An 18953-nucleotide genomic window follows, 5' to 3' on the forward strand; every position below is an offset into this window, starting at 1 on the left:
TAAAAACAACCAATGCGTGCGCCTGACGTCCCATGCGTGCGCCCATAGGAATGGAGGAGCGGAGCATCATGCAGGAGGACGCGCACTGGCGGACTGGTAAGTTACTAGCAGCACATCAGCTTCGGTGCTCCGACCACCCCTCCTCCGGTCCCGGGACCTACCTCTATGGCCTATAGGCCATAGCAGTAGATTGTGAACCCTGACCGGAGGGGCAGTGGACAGAGCACTGAAGTGGGGACGTACACAGACATACAGCCTCCAGCCATACACTGTATATGGCTGGAGGCTGGATGTCTGTGGGGGAACTATACTGCCAACCTAATGTGGGGGGACTACAACCTAATGTAGGGGGACTACAACCTAATGTAGGGGGACTACAACATAATGTGGGGGGACTACAACCTAATGTAGGGGGACTACAACCTAATGTGGGGGTTTACAACCTAAAGGGGGGGGGATTACAACCTAATGTAGGGGGACTACAACCTAATGTAGGGGGACTACAACCTAATGTAGGGGGACTACAACCTAATGTAGGGGGACTACAACCTAATGTAGGGGGACTACAACCTAATGTGGGGGGATTACAACCTAATGTAGGGGGACTACAACCTAATGTGGGGGAACTACAACCTAATGTGGGGGGACTACAACCTAATGTGGGGGAACTATACTGCCTATCTAATGTGGGAGAACTACAACATAATGTGGGGAAACTATACTGCCTACCTAATGTGGGGGAACTACAATCTAATGTGGGGGAACTATACTGCCAGCCTAATGTGGGGGAACTGCAACCTAATGTGGGGGAACTATACTGCCAGCCTAATGTGGGGGAACTAGAACCTAATGTGGGGGAACTATACTGCCTACCTAATGTGGGAGAACTACAACCTAATGTGGGGGAACATACTGCCAACCTAATGTGGGGGAACTACAACCTAATGTGGGGGAACTACCTAATGTGGGGGAACATACTGCTAACTTAATGTGGGGGAACTACAACCTAATGTGGGGGAACCATACTGCCTACCAAATGTGAGGGAACTACAACCTAATGTGGGGGAACTACACTGCCAACCTAATGTGGGAGAACTATACTGCATACCTAATGTAGGGGAACTACAACCTAATGTAGGGGAACTACAACCTAATGTGGGGGAACTATACTGCCAACCTAATGTGGGAGAACTATACTGCATACCTAATGTAGGGGAACTACAACCTAATGTGGGGGAACTATACTGCCAGACTAATGTGGTGGAACTATACTGCCAACCTAATGGGGGGGAACTATGCTGCAAACCTACTGTGGGTGAACTACAACCTAATGTGGGGGAACTATACTGCCAACCTAATGTGGGGGACCTATAAAAAAATATAAAATTGTACTATTCTGATCCCTATAACTTTTATTTTTCTGTATATGGGTATGTATGAGGGTCATTTTTTGCGCTGTGATTTGTAGTTTTTATCGGTGCCATTTTTGTTTTGATGGGACTTTTCAATTGCTTATTAGATATTTTTTATTGTTTTTTTTCATTATTTTTGACCAAAAATGTGCAAATCTGGTTAGTGCACTATTAGGACTTTTAGGGCCCCACTTTTAATTTTCCCCAGGGCCACGCTAAGCCTAAAACCGGCCCTGAGCACAGGAACATCTTTAGATACCATGATCAATACTGCATGTCCTCAAAAGGGTTTATGGCAGACATCACCATGATCGCTAATGTCCACTTTTATTGGTTAAGTACATGCAGCTCCTGTACATGCTGCAGGGTGTAAATGTATGCCTTCATGCTCAAAGTGCCAAGTGACCAGTGCATACATATTTTGTAAACTAACTGAGATTATATTCCCTAACTACTCCTAACACCCCCCCCCCCCTGCCCTTAAAAAAAAATTTATGATCTTTAAAAAGCTCTGTATCATACCTTTCCCCTTGCTCACATTGTGTGAGCTCCCGGCAGGAGAAAGTGGGTGTTCCCCAGCAGGCGTGACATATCTGAAGCCTGCCAGAGTTGTGCCTCGCCATGCCCGCAAATACTTCCTGAGTTTGGTCTCCTGCCAGGCCGAGAGGAGACCACAATAACTGTTTGACTTGCACAGGAAACAGAACCGAGCCACCTAGTGGCCGTTTTTTTTAAATCACATTAAAAACATATAAAGGTAGAGAATTTTAACAGCAAGTAAATAGCAAAGTGTCTATTAAAGGTACTCTTTAATTTGAAAACCCCATTAACCTGTTGGGGAAGAAAGGCGTACCTGTACGCCCTTCGCCCGCTCCCTTTCTATAACGCGGTGCCAGGCAGTGGCCCCGTGTTATAGCGGGTCGGGTGATAACACAAGCGGCGATAACTCCCCTATAGGAGCTTTAACATTGCAAAGAAAAAGTGTGAAAAAAAGTTAATAAAGATCATTTAACCCCTTCCCTAATAAAAGTTAGAATCACCCCCCTTTTCCCATGAAAAAAAAAAAAAGAAAACCGTGTAAATAAATATAAACATATGTGGTATCTCCGCATGCGTAAATGTACAAACTATAAAAATATATTGTTAATTAAACTGCATGGTCAATGGCGTACACGCAAAAAATTCCAAAGTCCAAAATAGAATATTTTTGATTACTTTTTATACCATAAAAAAATGAATAAAAATCGATCAAAAGGTCCCATCAAAAATGGTACCAGTAAAACTTCAGATCACGGTGCAAAAAACGAGCCCTCATACCGCCCCATAGGCAGGAAAATAAAAAAGTTATAGGCGTCAGAAGATGACAATATGAAACATATACATTTTCCTGCATGTAGTTATGATTTTTTCCAGAAGTGCGACAAAATCAAACCTATATAAGTAGGGGATCATTTTAATCGTATGGACCTACAGAATAAAGAGAAGGTGTCATTTTTACCGAAAAATGTACTGTGTAGAAACGGAAGCCCCCAAATTTACAAAATATAGTTTTTTTCTTCAATTTTGTCACACAATGATTTTTTTTTTCCCCTTTCCTGGTAGATTTTTGGGTAAAATGACTAGTGTCATTATAAAGTCGAATTGGTGGCTCAAAAAAAAGCCATTGTATGGATTTTTAGGTGCAAAATTGAAAGGGTTATGATTTTTAAAAGGTGAGGAGGAAAAAACAAAGTGCAAAAATGGAAGAACCCTCCGTCCCCAAGGGGTTAAAGGAAAATGGTCATCTGTTCAGCCAATACACTGGGTTATAGTGTGGATGAACAGGAGACCGATGAGGGGTTAATGGGTTAAATACATACCTGCACTCCGGAGGTCTGTCCCTCTGAATATCGGCATCCATCTTCAGTGAATTTGGCGCTGGAGGCGGGCCTGTTGGCTCAATATGAATATTCATTGCCGCGGGTCATGTAATTGCTGCGCCGACTGAGCGATCACGTGACCCGTGATAGACTCCAGCACGCAATTCACTGAAGATGGATGCCGATCTTCGGAGGGACAGATCTCTGGAGTGCAGGTATGTATTTAACCCATTATCCCCTAATCAGTCTCCTGTTTACACTATAACCCAGTGTATTAGGTTTAGTGTGGGTGAACAGATGACTGTTTTCCGTTAATAGAATGAGACCCCAGCCTTGCTCCTCAGTTATTGGATTGATGAAAAGAAGCAATTACATAGAGTAAATAAAGTTTATAGAAATAAATGATGCTGTATATTCCTTATAATAAATAGATGGTATAATAAATAATACAGGCGCACTGAGTGTATTCTCCAGGATAGTGTCAGTGTCATATTGCTATTTCTTTACTTTCTTCCCCATGGGAATGGCAGCGGGGAGAAGGATCAGTACAACCCAAATCCCACAAGACTCATTAAAGGCAAATCAATTATTACATAAAAATGTGCTGCACTCGCTGGTTTGTGGCATCAATATAGATTTAGGGTATGTGAGCAGAGAGTTCTCTACTGTAACATCATCCAATCAACAGCTTATTAGTCTACATGTATTGGGATTTGCTGATGCGATCGTTTTAAAACCATAAAAAAAGAATAAAGAAAGAAAATAGATCAATAGATAATCAGATTCATATGGGATAGCTAGACAGACAGGAGAAAGATAGAAAGACAGACAGGATAAAGATAGATAGATAGATAGATAGATAGATATGAGATAGATATGAGATAGATATGATAGATAGATATGATAGATAGATATGATAGATAGATAGATAGATTGATATGAGATAGATAGATAGATAGATATGATATAGATAGATTTATAGATATGATATAGATATATAGATAGATTGATTGATAGATAGATATGATATATATATATATATATATATATATATATAGATAGATAGATAGATAGATAGATAGATAGATAGATAGATGTGATATTTCATGCAGATATTATAGATGCTTTTGGACCAAGCCTTTCCATGCTGGCACCCCATCCTGACTTTTTTGGTTGTGCTGCTCCCTTCATTTTTTTTTGTAGATGGATAGACTGTAAGCCCTTATGGGCAGGGCCTCCTTTCCCTCTATATCAGTCTGTAATTTACTCTGTATCACATGCATTGTACATGAGTTTGTGTTTTAACCCTTATTATCTTATCATATGTAAAGCCCAATGGAACCTAGGACGCTGTAAATAATAATAATAATAATAATAATAATAATAATAATAGACAGACAAGATAGGAGGATATGATATAAATAGATTTCCTTTAACGGGGTATTCCAGGGGTTCTCCAATTTAAACAGCTTAATAAATCACTTCTATTTAAAAATCTTAATCCTTCCAGTATTTATCAGCTGCTGTATGCTCCAGAGGAAGTTGTATGGTTCTTTTCTGTCTGACCACAGTGCTCTCTGCTGACACCTCTGTCCGTGTCAAGAACTGTCCAGAGTAGGAGCAAATCCCTATAGAAACCCTCTCCTGCTCTGGACAGTTCCTGACATGGCCAGAGGTGTCAGCAGAGAGCACTGTGGTCAGATTTGAAAGAACTACACAATTTTCTCTGAAGCATACAGCAGCTGATAAGTACTGGAAGGATTAAGATTGTTCAATAGAAGTAATTTGCAAATCTGTTCAACTTTCTGCCACCAGTTGATTAAAATAAAAATTTATTATCCACCTGAGTACCCTTTTAAAGTCTCATCCAGTTTACTCATACTGTTATACTGCAAGTAAGCAAGTGGACTCGATGGGCACTGCTGGTTTTTCGGAGGACCTGATTCCGGGGCTCGGGCATGTATTGCAGATATGTTGTATGGCGGTGCTCAGGCTGAAGATAATGTACATATAACAACGTAACTTGAGAAAGAAGAAAACCGGCTACTCCCCATATTCCTTCTTCAAGCTTCTTTATTAAGCAAGGAATACTCACATAGCAAATAGGGGAGAGGGATGTGGATCCGGGGTACAGATAAGGCAACAAGCTCCATTTTGTACTAACAAGTGCTTCTTCCGGCCATACATCCTTCTCTGGGTCGGTGCAACAGATATACAGGTACGTAAACCGGGTGACCATTCACAAACAATTACATCCACACACGTGATGTCAAGGATGAGTATGTCTAGAAGTTAGAAGCACAGCGCTAAATCTGTTCTATCGTCTAACCCTAGAGGGCCCGTGGCGTTTGATCTAATGATCCAATGTGTTTCCCTCTGCAGGAGTTTTTTATTCTACACGTTCACCGGCTTTCGCTTCCACTTTTTCAAGTCCCATAAAGAGCAGGACCTCCGGGTTGTTATCATGCGCTTCCTTCATGTGGGACAATAAATGGGGGGCACCATGTTTACCCGTGTGAATGGAGTAAAAATGCTCCCTGACTCGCACAAATAGCTGGCGGCCCGTTTTCCCCACATAGAAGAAGCCGCATGGACAGAACAAGGCTTACACTATATTTTTTGACCGGCATGTGATTAATTCATTTATTGTATGGTGGATAGGTCCTATCCTCAAATTCCTAGTTGTCACGTTATATTTACAAAAATTAAAGCTTTTGCATTTTAGGTTTCCTTTCTGTATAAGATCTCCTAGCCATGTGGTTTTTAATTTTTTTCTGTTCTTTTTCAATGTGTCTTCTATCATTTTGTTGTGTTTATATGTAATGAAAGGTTTTCTGCTTGTGACTTTTTATAAGTCCTTATCTGCCTCTATTGCATACCAGTTACAACATTTTTTAATCAGCACTTCTGGATACCATCTCTGCTTCAATCTCTCTTCTAAATCACCTGCCTGTTTATGATACGACTCCTCTTTTGTATTGTTATGTTTTAATCTAATAAATTGCCTGTAGGCTATTCCTTTTTTAACTGTGTGTTGATAAGAGCTGTCATAATGGAATAGAGTGTTTCTAGCAACTTCATTTCTATATCCTTCTGTGATAAGAATTTTGTTACTGATCAATAGTTTGACGTCTAGAAACTCTAGTGTGTCTCCCCTGTATTGATGTGTAAAAGCCATTTTAACGGTGTTACTATTATTTAAATAGGCAACAAAATCAATGAACTGCTGTTCGGACACTGACCATATGACTAGGATGTCATCCACATACCTAGCATAGGTATTTATGTACTGTAAATAGGGGTTGTGAGAGGTGTAAATGTACCGGTTCTCAAAAAACAGTTAAGAACAGATTAGCATAAGTGCAGGAGACCGGTGTCCCCATAGGAGTCCCCATGTCCTGCCTGTACCATTGTTCAGCAAACATAAATGCATTGTTGGAGAGTACAAATTGCAGATCTTTGCATACAAAATCCATGAATGCTGACGATACATCAGTGTACTGCAAGAATTCTCTTACAGCCTGTATACCCGCATCATATGGAATGCAGGTGTACAGGCTGACTACATCTACAGAACATAGTTTATAGCCTTCCAATGACCATCCTTGACTATTTGTAACAGATGCCTCGTATCTTTTATATACAATGGGATTGAGGACAAGAGAGGGTTCAGGATCCAATCTATATATTAAGATAAGTGCTCGGTCACTGAGCCGATCCCCGCCACTATGGGTCTTCCAAGGAGTTGGCTCAGTGACTTATATACTTTAGCGAGAGGGTACCATTTGGAGGGCTTTGAGAAGTCCGGAACACATTTCTCAGTGTTTTTCTTAGATATGATTCCTTTCATTACAAAGGCATGAAGAAAACCTTTCAAGTTAGACAAAATCTTACAGGTAGGATCTGCAGAAAGGGTGTTGTATGTCGCTCTGTCAGCTAATTGCCTTTCGGCTTCATAGTTGTATTGCTTTTTATCCAGAGCAACTACACTGCCACCCATGTCCACTCGTATAACTACCAGGTTATCTCTTTTCTTCAAAACTTTCAATGCCTGTAATTCTGCTGAGGTAAGATTAGCTTCGGGCTGGGGATATAGAATAGACTTATCATCCCTCATTACTGCTCTAGAAAAGAGATCTAGGTTGCTACCAGGGGGTATCAGAGGAGAGAACCTTGACTTTTTCCCTTTGGTACCTCCTTGGGTCAGGGGTACCTATTGTCACATGTTCAGGCTGGTACTCCTCAAACCCCATGGTTGGCATTCCTACACACTCCGTTTTAATGAAGCTCCGTTTCATACTAACAATTGCTTCTTCCGGCCATACATCCTTCTCTGGGTCGGTGCAACAGATATACAGGTACATAAACCGGGTGACCATTCACAAACAATTACACCCACACACGTGATGTCTGAAGTCAAGGATGAGTATGTCTAGAAGTTAGAAGCACACCGTTAAATCTGTTCTAGCGTTTAACCCTAGAGGGCCCCTGGCGTTTGATCTAATGATCCAATGTGCTTCCCTCTGCAGGAGTTTTTTATCTACACGTTCACCAGCCTTCGCTTACACTTTTTCAAGTCCCACAAAAGAGCAGGACCTCTCCACAAGTCCAAAGTTCAGTCCTTTAGACAGAAGAGATATTGAATAACACTAATTCATCAGTTTCCAGGTTGTTGCTTTCCTCTTCTTTTGCTCGCGTGGTGGTAATTCCTCTTCTCTGCTTTTTCCTTCTGCTCCATCTCATACTTCTTTTTCTCTCTAAAGGGATTTGCGGTGAAATTTCATAGATCATCGGATGTTGTTCTCGTAAGTTAGACTCCATTCCTTTAAGAGGAGCCTTGTGTGACCCTCTGGTCTGTAAATTAATGCAAGGCATTCGTTTTTGTAGACCTCCCCTTCCCAGATATGAATCCACATGGGATGTCAACCTTGTTCTAGATTTATTCAATTCCTGGGATGATAATGATATTCTACCCCTAAAGTTTTTATCTTTTAAACTCACTTTGCTTCTATGCCTTATCTCTTTTAAGCGAGTTTCAGATGTTCGTGCCTTAGACATTTCCCACAGACAATACTTACTTCAAGGGGTAAGATTTTCAATTTTTTGTCGCACAAAAAACAATATTTCTCTAGTCTTTTATCCAATGTTCCCTCAACAACAAAAATGATGTGTTGTCCGCTGTTTACAATCTTATGAGGAAAAAACTCTTCCTCTTTGAAATCCATATTTTTCTTCTCAACTTCTTATCTCTTTTTTCAAACCGTATGCTCCGCTATCTTCAGCTACTTTATCCCGTTGGATTTCACAATGTCTTTATCCGGAATCGATACTTCCATTTTTAGGGCCCACTCTTCTAGAGGAGCCATGTCCACAAAAGTCAGACATAATGGAGTCTCCTGTCTTGAAATAAAATTGAAGATTTTTCTAGGCTTCAGTGAAGGAAAATTTAGGTTTTATGACAGGAGACGAACATTATCCCTCCCTAATGACCCACCCATCCTAATTATCTTATTCTTTTTGTTTTCAGCCTAGAATGTTTCCATTTACATAGAGTTACCATTTTGTCTTCTTGTTTGGAGGATCAAACCTCAATCAATTTATTTCACTATTTGGATCAGTCTTAAATTCCCAAGAAAGAAGGAAGTCACATGATTACAAAGACCCTTTATTACATAGGATGTCATGCTATTGGCTGTTGATTACATGTTAATTTGCATAATTTATGTAAATTTTTTCTTTCTGTAAAATGTTTTTCATTGCTTGCTCCTGGGAGTAAAATAAAGACTTAAGCATAATGTTCACCTCCTGTCTTTCATAAAATCTATATTTTCCTTCACTGAAGGCTAAAAAAAATCTTCAATTAGCTGTCAGAGCGACATACACCACCCTTTCTGCAGATCCTGTAAGATTTTGTCTAACTTTAAATCCTTTTCTTCATGACTTTGTAATGAAAGGAGTCATATCTAAGAAAATGCTGAGAAATGAGTTCCGGACTCCCCGAAGCCTGCCAAATGGTACCATCTCCCTAAAGTACATAAGTCACTGAGCCGACTCCCTGGAAGACCCATAGTGGTGGGGACTGACTCAGTGCACTTATCTCAATATATAGATTGGATCCTGAACCCTATGGGGACCCGGTCTCCTGCACTTATGCTAATCTGTTCTTTAGCTGTTTTTGAGAACCGGTACATTTACACCGCTCACAACCCATATTTACAGTACATAAAGACCTATGCTAGGTATGTGGATGACATCCTAGTCATATGGTCAGGGTCCAAACAGCAGTTCATTGATTTTGTTGCCTATTTAAATAATAGTAAAACCATTAATATGGCTTTTATACATCAATACGGAGGAGACACATTAGAGTTTCTAGACATCAAACTATTGATCAGTAACAAAACTCTTATCACAGAAGGATATAGAAAGGAAGTTGCTAGAAACACTCTACTCCATTATGACAGCTCTTATCAACACACAGTTAAAAAAGGAATAGCCTACAGGCAATTTATTAGATTAAAACATAACAATACAAAAGAGGAGTCGCATCATAAACAGGCAGGTGATTTAGAAGAGAGATTGAGGCAGAGATCGTATCCAGAAGCGCTGATTAAAAAAAGCAGACGAAGAGCAGATAAAAAAGAAAGACAGGACCCAGACAGAGCCAAGAAAGACGTTTTACTTTTGTCTTCGAGAATTCCCGATGAATAAAATCATAGAATCGATCATAAGATGTAACTGGAATGCAATAGAGCAGTTGAGGACTTAAAAAAAAGTTGCAAGCAGAAAACCTTTGATTACATATAAACACAACAAAACGATAGGAGACACATTGAAGACAACAAGAGAAAAATAACAGAAAAAATTAAAAACCACATGGCTAGGAGATCTTATACCGAAAGGAAACCTAAAATGCAAAAACTGCAATTTTTTGTAAATATAACGGGACAACTAGGAATTTGAGGATAGGACCTATCCACCATACAATAAATGAATTAATCACATTCCGGTGAAAAAATATAGTCTACGCTTTGTTCTGTCCATGCTGCTTCTTCTATGTGGGGAAAACGGTCCGCCAGCTATTTGTGCGAGTCAGGGAGCATTTTTACTCCATTCGCAAGGGTAAACATGGTGCCCCCCATTTATTGTCCCACATGAAGGAAGCGCATGATAACAACCCGGAGGTCCTGCTCTTTGTGGGACTTGAAAAAGTGTAAGCGAAAGCCGGTGAACGTGTAGATAAAAAACTCCTGCAGAGGGAAACACATTGGATCATTAGATCAAACGCCACAGGCCCTCTAGGGTTAGACGATAGAACAGATTTAGCGCTGTGCTTCTAACTTCTAGACATACTCATCCTTGACATCAGACATCACGTGTGTGGGTGTAATTGTTTGTGAATGGTCACCCGGTTTACGTACCTGTATATCTGTTGTACCAACCAAGAGAAGGATGTATGGCCGGAAGAAGCACTTGTTAGTACGAAACGGAGCTTGTTGCCTTATCTGTACCCCCTGATCCACATCCCTCTCACCTATTTGCTATGTGAGTATTCCTTGCTTAAAGGGGTACTCCGGTGGGAAACGTTTTTTTTTTTTTTTTAATCAACTGGTGCCAGAAAGTTAAACAGATTTGTAAATTACTTCTATTAAAAAAATCCTAATCCTTTCAGTACTTATTAGCTGCTAAATACTACAGAGGAAATTCTTTTCTTTTTTGAACTTAGAGCTCTCTGCTGACATCACGACCACAGTGCTCTTTGCTGACATCTCTGTCCATTTTAAGAACTGTCCAGAGTAGGAGAAAATCCCCATAGCAAACATATGCTGCTCTGGACAGTTCCTAAAACGGACAGAGATGTCAGCAGAGAGCACTGTGCTCGTGATGTCAGCAGAGAGCTCTGTGTTCCAAAAAGAAAAGAATTTCCTCTGTAGTGTTCAGCAGCTAATAAGTACTGGAAGGATTAAGATTTTTAATTTAAACTGGCACCAGTTGATTTAAAAAAAAAAATAAAAAAAAAAGTTTTCCAACGGAGTACCCCTTTAATAAAGAAGCTTGAAGACGGAATATGGGGAGTGGCCGGCTTTCTTCTTTCTCAAGTCATAATGTTATACCCTGCACATTTTTTTAACCAAATCTTTAGTGTACCTGCCCTTTGTCAACATATCAATAAAGATATGTTATACTGAAAAATAGATCCTAAATAACTATGAATATTTTTTTCCTTCGTACTTAGCAATGTTAGAGGGGTCCTTGCTGCACACATGCGATGCACTACATCAATGTTTCCCAACCAGGGTGCCTCCAGCTGTTGCAAAACTACAATTCCCAGCATGCCTGCACAGCCAACGGCTGTGCAGGCATGCTGGGAATTGTAGTTTTGCAACAGCTGGAGGCACCCTGGTTAGGAAACACTACCCTTTGGCTGTCCAGGCATGCTGGGAATTGTAGTTTTGCAACAGCTGGAGGCACCTTTGTTAGGTAACACTACCCTTTGGGTGTCCAGGCATGCTGGGAATTGTAGTTTTGCAACAGCTGGAGGCACCCTGGTTAGGAAACACTACCCTTTGGCTGTCCAGGCATGCTGGGAATTGTAGTTTTGCAACAGCTGGAGGCACCTTTGTTAGGTAACACTACCCTTTGGGTGTCCAGGCATGCTGGGAATTGTAGTTTTGCAACAGCTGGAGGCACCCTGGTTAGGAAACACTACCCTTTGGCTGTCCAGGCATGCTGGGAATTGTAGTTTTGCAACAGCTGGAGGCACCTTTGTTAGGTAACACTACCCTTTGGGTGTCCAGGCATGCTGGGAATTGTAGTTTTGCAACAGCTGGAGGCACCCTGGTTAGGAAACACTACCCTTTGGCTGTCCAGGCATGCTGGGAATTGTAGTTTTGCAACAGCTAGAGGCACCCTGGTTAGGAAACCCTACCTTTTGGCTGTCCGGGCATGCTGGGCATTGTAGTTTTTCAACAGCTTGAGGCCCCTCGGTTGGGAAACACTTTTCTACATTCATCCAGGGGAATAGTTTTCCTCCATTCTCTGGGTAGGTGGTGGTCCCAGCGATTGGACCTTCATCGTTTAGCTTGTCATAGTGTGGAATTCCCCTTTAAACCAGATGATATGTAGAGCGGTCTATATTTTTACACATAAATACAATTTTCATTATTGGCTAATATAAAATCTCTTCACCTTCTAACCTTTTGCTATAGTACAAAGCAGTGAGTGTAAACGTGTAGATGGCTGCTGTCACCTCTATAACCTGCTGTAACAGTGATGTGTTCTGAGTCAGCAGAGCTGGCACAGTCAGGGCAACCTGTCCCCCCTTCTAGATTAATTGTGACTTGTGCTGTAAGCAGTATGACCATTAGATGGCGCTATTATGAAAGATTTTATGAGTGTTAGGAAATAGTTTTATGTAAGTGGCAAATTTTAGTTGCAGACCATCCTTACTCAGCAGTACGCATTGAGATGTGAAAAGTGACATGACATCTGAAACGTCCATTCATCAACAACGCTATAGAGAGAATTTCCACAAGAGATAAATGCAGCTAAAACCCCACAGCGGCTGCGGCCTCCTCCTCTCTACCTGTCCTAATTGGCCGCTCTCTGAAGATACACAACTGTTTGCTTGGCTGGCAATAAGCGTCAGCCTTTATCCTGCTCTACCAAGGGCGTCCTCCATGGTTAAACCCCCAGGCGAGAGCAGAACGCAGCACAGTTTATATTGGGATTCTGAATTATAAAGCACATTGCTTGTATTTATCTGCAGCCTAAAATACAAGATTAACATATATATATATATATGTGTGTGTGTGTGTACAGAAGGATACATATTCAGTATTGATCAAGTGAAAATATCTAGCATTTTATTCCCCCATATTTAGCAATGTTTGTATGTATTTACACCATATCCCAACCAACTGAACTGAAATAAATAAAAATAATTGTAAACTGGAAATGAGGGATTGCGTCATCTCTACCCAAGGCCGGATTATGGGCCATGTACCCCTGAGTCTTCTCCACCATGCACCTAGGGGGCCTCTGCCAAGCATACAAAATAACTAATCTATCTATCTATCTATCTATCTATCTATCTAGACGAGCAGAAGGGGTAGAGCAGCACAACCTCCAAAGAGAGCGATGGGTGCAAGCGGTAAAGGTCCCAGGTCCAGGGTCCTATAGATATCCACTCCAAAAAACGAGAAGCCGCAGCACTCCAGTAAGGTGAATAAGATTTATTGACCCAACATCAGGAACAACGTTTCAACTGCCCAATTGCAATTGGAGCTTGAGAAAGACTGCAATTGGGCAGTTGAAACGTTGTTCCTGATGTTGGGTCAATAAATCTTATTCACCTTACTGGAGTGCTGCGGCTTCTCGTTTTTTGGAGTGGATATCTATCTATCTATCTATCTCATATCTATCTATCTCATATCTATCTGTCTCATATCTATCTATCTCATATCTATTTCATATCTATCTATCAATCATCTTTTCAACATATATATATATATATATATATATATATATTTATATATCATATCTATCCAACTCTCTATATCATATCTATCAATCTACCTCATATCTCTCTCTCTCCCTCTCTCTGTGAGAGTCCAGTTAATGACTTGAGGTGGTTAGATATATCACTTTCTGACGCCAGGGTACTGTTAACCGACACGATCCAATTATACAACAGCTTCTCCTGGGACAGGCGCGGGATAATAAATACGCAGATACCAGGTTACGGATAACTGTCTTTACTAAGGCTGGAGTAGTTGTTACAGTCCTCTCAGTGCAGATTAGAGTAAAGGAGATGCAGAGTAACCCTTAGGAGCCCCGTAGACTTGCTGGGACTTGCACTTGACTTTATTTGTTCGGACTTTACACTTAGTTTTGAGGCCTTCCATGCTGACTGATAGTATCCAATTAATACTACACCACCAGGGTATGAACTACCCCTTGAAATCCAGCTGCCTGATGCTTTCTACTGTATATATTTCAGACTAGCACTGTGTGGTCCGTCGACTCACCGGGTATTATGCTCACAATTAGGAATTTCCAACTCCTCCTGGGCAGGAAACACTTGCAGAATGGTTCGGTCGCCCACTTGAAGATTTTCTTTAGGCTTCCCTTGAATCAACTCACACTCCTGCTGACTCCTCTCCACACTGCAGCTCACATTAAGCTCTGCACTCCACACATACTCTAACTCTCAACTGAAAAACTTCTCCCCGTACACTATATATGGCCTAGCTAGGGGGCCGCCCATTGGGCAATCAGGGTCACATGGGTACTCTGCATCATGCCTCCTAACAGATATCTTGTACATTTCTTAAAGATAAAGTGCAAAACATTACAAATCAACAGGCAAAGACTATAAGGCTAGGTTCAGACTACAGAATTTCCACCTGCAATTCCTCTTTGAAATTGCAGGCGGAAATTCCTCTTGCTAAAATGTATAGTGTAGTGAATGGGTTTCCGTTCACAAATTCACACTTCGGAATTTGTGAAGCGGAATTTGTGAACGGAAAATCCGCTTGGAAATTTCCGCCTGAAGAATGGGGTTGCTCTTTCTTCAGGTGGAAATACTCACGGAACACATTGCAGTCTATTGGAGACTGCAGTGTCCGCGCGGTCCTAGCGCCGACTGATTCAGTCAGCGCTGGCCGCACTTGGAATTTCTGGGCGGAAATTTTCTGCCCGGAGATTCCGTAGTCTGAACCTAGCCTAATGGATACCAAGGCATCACCTGAGCAGTAGGACCCAGCGCAGGCACCCAAAGTAAAGTTTGCCTGACAGGACCCACTCTGTTACTGGAATACCACATATCTATCCATCTCATATCTATCTATCTATCTATCTCATATCTATCTATCTCTCCATGTCTCCATCCAGCTCATATCTTCAACTCTAACATGCTAGATCCAGTACTATTAGTGATAATACTATATTAGAAAGTTCATTGTCTTGGGGTAATAGTTTTTTTTTAATTATCACAAGCATCTTATGTTATGTGGCTGCACTACTACCCCCAGGCTGCCAAGTTATACAAGTACAAAGGCTGTAGTCCCAGCAACTCATAGAAAGAGACTTATTTATATAACAATGCTGGCACTACAAGAGGATTCACAGGTTTTATGCTTTATTTTCTATAATTGCTCAAATTTGCCGGTAAAAGCTGCCGGGTAAAGTCAAAGTGGGTCAACTGCAGAGGCTGAACAGAGGAGAACATCACATGGAATTAGCTGATAGAAAACCACAGTTGTCCTATCCTGTGTGTGTCTATCTATCTATCTATCTATCTATCTCATATCTATCTATCTATATATTCATCTCATATCTATCTATCTATCTATCTATCTCATATCTATATCTTTCTATCTATTTATCTATCTATCTATCAATCAATCTATCTCATATCTATCTATCATCTCATATCTATCTATCTATCATCTCATATCTATCTATCTATCATCTCATATCTATCTATCTCTTATCTATGTTTTATCTATCTGTCTTATATCTATCTATTTATCTACCTATATATTCACCTCATATGTATCTATCTCATATCTATCTATCTATCTATCTATCTATCTATCTATCTATCTTTCTATCTATCTCATATCTATCTTTCTATATATTCATCTCATATCTATCTATCTATCTATCTATCTATCTCATATCTATATCTTTCTATCTATTTATCTATCTATCAATCAATCTATCTATCTCATATCTATCTATCATCTCATATCTATCTATCTATCATCTCATATCTATCTATCTATCATCTCATATCTATCTATCTCTTATCTATGTTTTATCTATCTGTCTTATATCTATCTATTTATCTACCTATATATTCACCTCATATGTATCTATCTCATATCTATCTATCTATCTATCTATCTATCTATCTTTCGAATATTGATCTATCTAGCTTATAACTATCTATCTATGTATCTATCTATCTCATATTTATCTATCTAGCTTATAACTATTTATCTATTTAGCTTATAACTATCTATCTATCTTATATCGATCTATCTAGCAAAAAAATGAGTAATATGTCCTCCATTGCAGCCACCATTTGGGCTGTCAGTCTGCTTTTCACAATATATTGAGTGATAAACGTATAGCAGTACAAGCATGGTTGTCCTCCTTCATGCTGTTAGGATCTTGCTTTACTGCACTGTGGGGATCACCTACTTTGTGAAAGTGTTGCCCTTAGCAACCAGTCAGAGCAACACAAAATAGATTCTGACTGGTTGCCATGGACAACACCTTCTACTGTGTGAACCAGAACTAGGCCCCATTGTTTATATTGGGAGTAACCAGCTATAGCCTTGCAGTACGTTGTTAATCCTTATTTCATTCATTTATGTTTGTTTTTCCTTTTTGTCAGTATGCGGGTAAATGGGAATATAATTTTGAGGTAAGACATTTCCGTAACATTACTAAACATAGACTAGCAAATAAACAACTTCTTTCATTGCTGATTCCACATAAGTTGTAATGTTGAATGTTTGTCTTATACTTGAGTAATAAATTGTCGTATAAAAAGCCATAAAATCACCATTATCCTTTTACACTGCTGGAAACCGGCAACCCATACTCCCATCAGGCCAACACCTTGTACCCCAATAATGCAGAACTGAACTGGTTTTTCTTTCTAAAGAAATTTGCTCTTTAGAATTCCCCAAATAGCGCAACATTAGTCCACAGGTTTTTTGTACTTTTGCGACTCAGCCATATTCACTTTTGTGGCATAGTGGTCCAAATGTATATCACAAAATGTGCGTCATATTCCTGACCCAGGAACACTTTGGAAAGCCCCAGAAATGGCCTGGAATGATCCCAAAAGGCCTTCTTTTGCACAATCCAAAATCGGACCTGTTGGTAATACAGTATGGGCATGTGTGGCATTGGTGCTGGAAGAAACGCATAAGTATCCCTCATGTCAATAGATGGCAAAACCTACACTGGGCTGAAGACAGATCTTGTGACCCAATGGCTGCTTTGGCCTTTATTTTAGCAACTAGTCTTGACATTTTTACATCTATTACCAGTCAATAAACAAGGTTATAAACATGAGTCAGGTGGGCTTTTGACTTCTGGGGTCACTGTAGCCGATAACACCTTTCTCTAACTTTAAAGGGGTACTCCGCCCCTAGACATCTTATCCCCTATCCAGAGGATAGAGGATAAGATGTCTGATCGCGGGTTCCCCGCTGCTGGTGACCCCCGTGATCTCAACTGCAACACCCCAGACATCCAGTGCACGAAGTGAACTTCGCTCCGTGCCAGATCAATGGCGACGCGGGGCAGAGGCTCGTGAAATCACAGCCATGCCCCCTCAATGCAAGGCTATGGGAGGGGGGGTGACGACTGTCATAGACTTCCATTGAGGGGGTGTGGCCGTGACATCATGAGCCTCTGGCACTACACCTGATGCTCTAAACCAGGGGTAATCAACTGGCGGACCGCAGTCCAGATCCGTACCGCAGCCGCCAGTCATCAGGACCTCCTACCTGATCTCCCCTTATTCATTTGTATCGGTGTCTTTAAGACACCGATACAAATGAATAACCGCGGCGAGCGAGAGAACGCTGTGTCCTTGCCCGGCCGCCCAGCACTTCTCCAGTGATGCAGATGGCACGATTAGAGCTGTCTGTATCATCTGCTCTGGCCAGGCCTGACTAGAAGGGGCCAGAGCAGCGGAGCAGCGTGGGACCTCGGACAGAAAGTGAATAATTGTATTCCCCCCACCTGTGACTCTCCAGCTGTATTACTGCAACTCCCACCATGGCATTCTGTCTGTGCATGATGGGAGTTGTAGTTTGCAACAGCTGGAGAGTCACAGTGGCAAAGTTCATGTGGGGGCACAGCAGCATCATTGATTGTGGGGGACAGTGGCATCATTAATTGTGGAGGACAGTAGCATCATTAATCCTGGGGGCACAGTGGCATCATTAATCCTGGTGGCACAGCGGCATCATTACTTCTGGGGGCACAGCGGCATCATTACTTCTGGGGGCACAGCGGCATCATTACTTCTGCAGGCACAGCAGCATAATTACTTCTAGGGGAACAGCGGCATCATTACTTCTGGAGGAACAGCGGCATCATTAATTCATGGGGCACAGCGGCATAGTTAATTCTGGGGGCACAGCAGCATCATTATTCTGGGGCACAGTGGCATCATCGATTCTGGGATACAGCGGCATCATTAATTCTGGGGGACAGTGGCATCATTAATCCTGGGGGCACAGTGGCATCATTAATCCTGGGGGCACAGCGGCATCATTACTTCTGCGGGCACAGCAAAATCATTACTTCTGGGGGCACAGCGGCATCATTACTTCTGGGGGCACAGCGGCATCATTACTTCTGGGGGCACAGCGGCATCATTAATTCTGGGGGCACAGCGGCATAGTTAATTCTGGGGGCACAGCAGCATCATTATTCTGGGGCACAGTGGCATCATCAATTCTGGGATACAGCAGCATCGTTAATTCTGGGGGACAGTGGTATCAATAATTCTCTGGGGCACAGAGGCACAATTAGTCGGTACAGGGTGCAGTGTTTGCCGAAAAATGTATTTGGGGGCATAGTGTGTGGCAGTAATATTGCAGGGGAATAGCGTGTGGCAGTAATATACCAGGGGCATAGTATGTGG

The 18953-nt window shown here is 41.3% G+C and overlaps 1 protein-coding gene across 8 annotated transcripts in view; it reads left to right on the forward strand.

Moving 5' to 3' along the window:
* GALNT13 (polypeptide N-acetylgalactosaminyltransferase 13) overlaps window positions 1–18953 on the forward strand; it is a 354352-nt gene that overhangs the window by 317698 nt on the left and 17701 nt on the right. For 5 of the 8 annotated variants that reach the window (XR_008847277.1, XM_056536509.1, XM_056536513.1 and 2 more), the window contains exon 11: window positions 16680–16709. The exons of the other annotated variants lie outside the window; for them this stretch is intronic. Coding sequence is in view for 4 of the 5 variants with exons in the window: in XM_056536509.1 (XP_056392484.1) it covers window positions 16680–16709 (30 nt within the window). In the remaining variant the exon portion in view is untranslated. The remainder of the gene's footprint in view (window positions 1–16679; window positions 16710–18953) is intronic. 8 annotated transcript variants of the gene reach the window in all.

Source organism: Hyla sarda, chromosome 8 (assembly GCF_029499605.1).
Source record: "Hyla sarda isolate aHylSar1 chromosome 8, aHylSar1.hap1, whole genome shotgun sequence".
NCBI lineage: Eukaryota > Metazoa > Chordata > Amphibia > Anura > Hylidae > Hyla > Hyla sarda.